The 6,760-nt window shown below is 32.8% G+C and overlaps 1 protein-coding gene and 1 long non-coding RNA gene across 2 annotated transcripts in view; both read left to right on the forward strand.

Annotated features, from left to right (window-relative positions):
• Positions 1-5,062, forward strand: part of LOC105173148 (putative UDP-rhamnose:rhamnosyltransferase 1) — a 15,979-nt gene extending 10,917 nt beyond the window's left edge. Inside the window, exon 2 of the mRNA XM_011094810.2 lies at positions 4,418-5,062. Coding sequence (XP_011093112.2) covers positions 4,418-5,049 — 632 coding nt within the window. The 3' untranslated portion in view covers positions 5,050-5,062. The remainder of the gene's footprint in view (positions 1-4,417) is intronic.
• On the forward strand, positions 1,986-2,433 carry LOC105173149. The gene is made up of 2 exons (XR_002288097.1): positions 1,986-2,024; positions 2,111-2,433. It is a non-coding gene; the product is annotated as an uncharacterized LOC105173149 (long non-coding RNA).

Raw genomic sequence — 6,760 nt, forward strand, 5'->3', positions numbered from 1 at the left:
AGTCTCCCAATCTTTCAAATTTGTTGCACATGCCAATTTTTTTCAATTTTCAGTCCGATTATTGGTATTTTTGACTGGATAAAGCAATGCGCCGAAAGGGCTAATTTTCAATGTCCTTTTACGTAATTTCATCTATTTTGTACACCTCGTATCCCAACCTTTCAAATTTGTTGTACATGCCAATTTTTTTCAATTTTCAGTCCGGTTATTGGTATTTTCGACGGGATAAAGCAACGCGTCTAAAGGGCTGATTTTCAATGTCCTTTTACGTAATTTCATCTATTTTCTACCTCAAATAGTTGTTACAAGACAAGTCCTAAAATCAGTTGCCCTAATAGTTGGAGGGAAATTAAAACTATATGTATATGAAACTACTTTGAAATTCATTTTTGTTGCCATCCAAAAATGGGGAAAAAGTAGAAGGATAAGGTCAAAAAAAAAAAAAAGTACATATCTTTTTACTACTATGTATGTGTGTGTATATATATATAATTTTCCTCCAATTTTTATGTTCAATGATAATATCGGTACATATTCTTTTAGAAAAGATAACTAATCATCGGAAAAACTCCTACCTCGTCAATCATTGATAGTAAATTTTAATTTATTTAAAATGAATAATTTATAATAAATGCATAGTATGCATTTTGCTAAATATTTTTGTTAATAAAAAGTCTTTTTGTTCTTGTTTTATGATTATATTTACTAATAAGATTTCAAAATCTTTTATATACTAAAATTATTTTAGTATAACATTAGCTTGTTTATTTTCTAATATAAAAATAATGGTAAATGGTTACTAAAACAATTCATAAAAATTAGTCTTTTCTTCTCAATTTATGTTTCTCGATTTACTCCCTTTCCAATCATATCAAACAATTTGAAGAAAACTATCATTATGTTTGATTTTGTTTTTAACTTATTTTTGGGTATTTTGTGGAGATAGAGAGAGAAAAACAAAGATAAATAAAAATAAGTTAGAGATAGTGTATATGTTTGGATTTGTTTTTGGAGATAATATAAAATAAGTATGTTATGTTTGATGTTGTGTAGTGGGGAGACAAAAAATACTGTTCATTGTCAAATCATGTCTCTTTTATATATATTTATATATATATATATGTATAAAAATATATATAATTTATTTAGTTGTGAGTGGATTAAAATAAATATTATTTCTTAATTATATATGTATGGAAATGAAAAAGAATAATTTATGTAAAATACACTTTTAAAAATAATTAAATGCACTCTAATAATTGATTAACAATATTTTTTGTTAGTTGTTCTATTCAAGGTGATAAATTTAAACAAATTATTTAAATAATGTAATATATGAATTAACCGCGTAGAATAGTTATATTGTTTTATATTTTTTAAAATTTTTAATTATTCCAATGATGTAGAAAATATTACGTATAAAATATTAAGTGGTTAAAATAAAATATATTTGTATTTAAAAATCAAATACTTAGAAACAAGACAAAATACTTAGAAACAAAACAAAAATATGGCAAAATAAGCAATGCCAAACATTGCTTCGATTTTGCCCAAAACCGAAGCCAAACATAAGGATGAAATGGGAGGATTTTGAGATGAGCTCTTACCATTCTTCACCTCAAACTTTTGCAACAACATTAATTTTCTATTCCTATTTGTTGAAGTTTTATGTATCAAGTAGTTCGTGATATATAAACATGTTTGTAGTTCAGGAGTTATGTCCATTTACCGCATCAGTAATTAGAGATTTCTTATGTTGTTCTTGCTCCGGAACAGGATAAAGGAATCGGGCACTGGCGTTTCATCTGCGTCATGTCGTTTCCATGAAAGCCGATTCTATCAGGTATCTACAACTCAATTCCGTGGGAGAAATTTCAACAGCATTGCTGCTGTGTTTTTCCAACATTTTACAAACTCATTACAGGTATATTCCATGATTGCTTTTGATGTTTGGTTCTTGAATTTCTTGCAGCCACTGGCTATACAGAGTATTTCTTTGATGAAAAATCTGGAAAAGTATGCAGGTATTGCTATTGTATTTTAGAAATTAGTACCCTTATTCTACCTCTTCATCATGTATCCTTGTACTTAGCCTGCCTTAAACTTTCAGGCATGTGGAGCATTGGAACGTTCCCAAAATGGCTCTTTTGAAGCAAATTTTACGGCCTAGCAGAGGGCTAAGTGGCAAGAAATCCAGTTCAGAGAAATGAGATGAAGGGTCTGACGTTAAGTATGACAATGGGACCTCTTCCCTTTGAGGGTATGGTGCTCGTTTTCAGATAAAAAAATAAGGCGTTGATGGTTGTGATTTCTTACCTGTACTAAAGAGCATCATACATAGGCGAGCGACTAAGAGTGGAGTGTGTTGATTGCTAGTGTTTTACATGTATATATGTCTGTATATACACAGGACATATCGGCAAGAACACACAAGTTTAATCATGCAATGGATGGAATGATAAAATACCAAAAAAGAAAATATAATTTACGATTAATGTTAAAATTCATTCAACTTCACACAGTAACTAATAGGGGGTTTGTGGCCCCCATATAACTAGTCCACTAGCTCAATAAATATTCTTATTCTACCTAATAAATCAAAGCAAATGGGGGTTTTTAAAATTAGAATATATGATGAATTCAAATCATATGTAAGATATAATAATGAAATATATATTTGTAGTTGCATCCATCTTTTACTTGCATCAATATAAAAAATACTTGACGCAAATTCCATATCAAATCCCATCACGAAAACCCATAAATCTACACATTAATTGTAATTAATAAATAAATAATTCCACAAAGTGGTGCTATTCACATTGGATACGTATCACATATTTTACAATAAATGCCACATGCAAATATTAAAAGGAATAAACAGTTCAATTATTGGAGTTAGTATAATTTGACTCTTCACATAAATATTAATATAAAAGAAATTTCATTTATCATTTGCAAACAATTCATTAGTTGTATTAGGTACCATATATATAGTTTACTTAATATTAATGAGGGTTTAGTTATGCTTACTTTCCTAAAACTCTGAAATTACATTTTCAAATTTTCTTTTCTAAATAATTAAAATTACATCTCTTTCAAAAATTTCCGATTTATGTATACACACGATCCCCTTCCATTAGAATTTGGACGAAAAATGCTAAACGTTAACAAACAAATTATAAAAATTTAATATTTTCAAGTATATTTTTGTATTTATGAAGGAATAAATACAATATATGTATATATATGGAGTAAGGATAACATCATTATATTTTTTTTCTTTATAAGTATAAAATTATTATATGAAAATATTAAATGATGGGTAAAATTATAAATTTTATATAAATTTTTTGTTAACGTCAATATTATTATCCAAAGAATAAGGTGCAAACATTGAAGATTCGAAAAAAATTATAAATGTAATTTTGAAAATTTTATTGCATTTTAAGAGGGGGGTGTATATGTAATTAACCCTATGACTGAGTGTCCATTATTATGAGAAGATGAAATCAATTCCAGTTGATGATCTTCACATGGATGATTATAAAACAAGGTTTGAGTGAAACTTCTTGATAGGTAACACTGAGATTAGCAAAGCAGCTTCACACACACACACACACAACTGCAAAAAATATCATGATGAGTCGAGATGGATTAATCCATGTTGCTATGCTGCCATGGTCAGCATTCGGCCATCTCATCCCATTTTTCCAGCTCTCCATCGCCTTAGCCAAATCAGGGATCCACGTCTCCTTCCTCGCAACTCCAAGAAACATTCTCAGACTCCCCAAAATCCCTCCAAATCTGTCAAATCTCATACATTTTGTGCCCCTTCCACTCCCCAAACCCGAATCAAGTCCCCTACCTGAATCAGCCGAAGCCACCGTGGACATCCCCGCCGACAAGATCCAGTACCTGAAGCTCGCCTGTGATCTTCTCCAGGAACCCGTCAGGGGTTTCGTTTCAGAAAATCCACCCCACTGGATAATTGTCGACTTTTTCCATCACTGGGCAGTTGATATAGCTCAGGATTTCAACATCCCGATTGTAATATTCTGGGTTGTTTCTGCTGCAACAGTAGATTTCTTCGGCGTTCATAAGGTTCCCCTTGACGGCGACAAAAGAATGTTGCCTCAGAGCTGGACTCTCCCGCCCGAATACATCGATTTTTCGTCGAAAGTTGCGTACAAGAAGCACGAGGCTGAAGAAATGCACGCTGGATATTTCGGGCAGAACGCGTCGGGAATGCCTGACAGCTCCCGGGTAGCTAAAATAATTCAAGCATGTAATGCTATTGCCTTACGCACCTGCCCTGAATTCGAAGCCGATTACTTGAAACTGCATGAGAAACTCACCGGAAAGCCTGTCTTTCCGGTGGGATTCCTCCCGCCCGAAAAAATGAAGCGGAGATCACCAACTTCCAATGAAGAACCGTGGAGCGGAATTTTCCAGTGGTTGGACAAACAAAACCCAAGATCAGTTGTTTTCGTGGGGTTCGGCAGCGAGTGTAAACTGAACAAAGATCAAATTCACGAGATAGCACACGGGGTTGAGCTTTCCGGGCTGCCATTTTTATGGGCCCTGAGAAAACCCGACTGGGCTGACGACGATGAGGATGCGTTTCCGGCAGGGTTCCGCGAGCGGACCGCCGCGAGAGGAGTGGCGCACGTTGGATGGGCGCCGCAGAGGGAGGTTCTTAGCCACCCGTCTGTTGGAGGGTGTTTGTTCCACGCGGGATGGGGGTCGATTATAGAGAGTTTGCAGTACGGTCATTGTCTTGTTTTTCTGCCGTTCATCATCGATCAGCCATTGAATGCGCGGCTGTTGGTGGAGAAGGGTTTGGGGTGGGAAGTTGAAAGGGGTGAAGATGGGTCGTTCAGCAGATATGACATTGCGAAAGCATTGGAGAAAGCTATGGTTTTGAAGGAAGGAGAAGAAGTTAGGGTAAGGGGTAGGGAAGCTGGTGATGGGATTTTTGGAGATGAAAAACTCCATCATTCTTATGTTGAGAAATTTGTTGAGTACCTTAAGAATCATAAATTTTAATTTAATTTGAATATTTAGTTAGCTCAACCCAAAATTCTTTCTTACAATCAGTTGAATTAAATTAATAAGAAAGCTAGTATAATAATGAGTAAAATGCAGATCCCCCAACTCTTTTTTTTTTGCACCTAGTCTCCCAATCTTTCAAATTTGTTGCACATGCCAATTTTTTTCAATTTTCAGTCCGATTATTGGTATTTTCGACTGGATAAAGCAACGCGCCGAAATGCTAATTTTCAATGTCCTTTTACGTAATTTCATCTATTTTTTACACCTCGTCTCCCAACCTTTCAAATTTGTTGTACATGCCAATTTTTTTCAATTTCAGTCCGGTTATTGGTATTTTCGACGGGATAAAGCAACGCGCCTAAAGGGCTGATTTTCAATGTCCTTTTACGTAATTTCATCTATTTTCTACCTCAAGTAGTTGTTACAAGACAAGTCCTAAAATCATTTGTCCTAATAGTTGGAGGGAAAGTAAAACTGTATGTATATGAAACTACTTTGAAATTCATTTTTGTTGCCATCCAAAATTGGGGAAAAAGTAGAAGGATAAGGTCAAAAAGAAAAAAAAGTACATATCTTTTTACTACTATGTGTGTGTGTGTGTATATATATATATAATTTTCCTCCAATTTTTTCGTTCCAATGATAATACCGGTACATATTCTTTTAGAAAAGATAACTAATCATCGGAAAAACTCCTACCTCGTCAATCATTGATAGTAAATTTTAATTTATTTAAAATGAATAATTTATAATAAATGCATAGTACGCATTTTGATAAATATTTTTGTTGATAAAAAGTCTTTTTGTTCTGGTTTTATGATTATATTTACTAATAAGATTTCAAAGTCTTTTATATACTAAAATTATTTTAGTATAACATTAGCTTGTTTATATTCTAATATAGAAATAAAGGTAAATGGTTACTAAAACAATTCATAAAAATTAGTCTTTTCTTCTCAATTTATGTTTTTCGATTTACTTCCTTTCCAATCATATAAAACAATTTGAAGAAAACTATTATTCTTTACCTCCCTTTGCTTTTTCACGATTGATGTGCAGTTAACTTATGTAGGTTTCATTAAATTCAGATATTTATAGTGGAGATTTTTATGATTTTTAAAGTAAGAAGGGTTGTAGCACGAGGGAGGTCCTCGTAATTAACATCCAGAAAATTTTCTAGGTCTCTTTTAGGATTAATTATGTTGCAAATATACAGGAATCTGGCAGTTGATGCATATGAAGAGGACTGTGAATTTGCTGATCCAGCCGGTTCGTTCAGAGGGCTAAGTCGGTTCAAAAGAAACTGTACCAATTTTGGATATCTACTTTGAGCAGTCAAATATGAAAGTTATGAAATGGGAGGATTTTGAGGTGAGCTCTTACCATTCTTCACCTCAAACTTTTACAAGAACATTAATTTTCTATTCCTATCTATTGAAGTTCAATGTATCAAGTAGTTCCTGATATATAAACATGTTTGTAGTTCAGGAGTTGTGTCCATTTACTGTATCAGATTGTGCGCCTACTTCTGGAGACAATATCAATTATAATAGAACTTTTTATTTATATATGTTCACTTCAAGAGACATTAAAATGTACAAAACACGATTATTAATATGTCATTGTTAAATAATCAAGAATAAAAGTAACTAAGATATTGTAGAGGTAAATCAATAAAGAATAAATATTATAGGGCAAAATCGTG

This window comes from Sesamum indicum, linkage group LG11 (assembly GCF_000512975.1).
Source record: "Sesamum indicum cultivar Zhongzhi No. 13 linkage group LG11, S_indicum_v1.0, whole genome shotgun sequence".
Taxonomy (NCBI): domain Eukaryota; kingdom Viridiplantae; phylum Streptophyta; class Magnoliopsida; order Lamiales; family Pedaliaceae; genus Sesamum; species Sesamum indicum.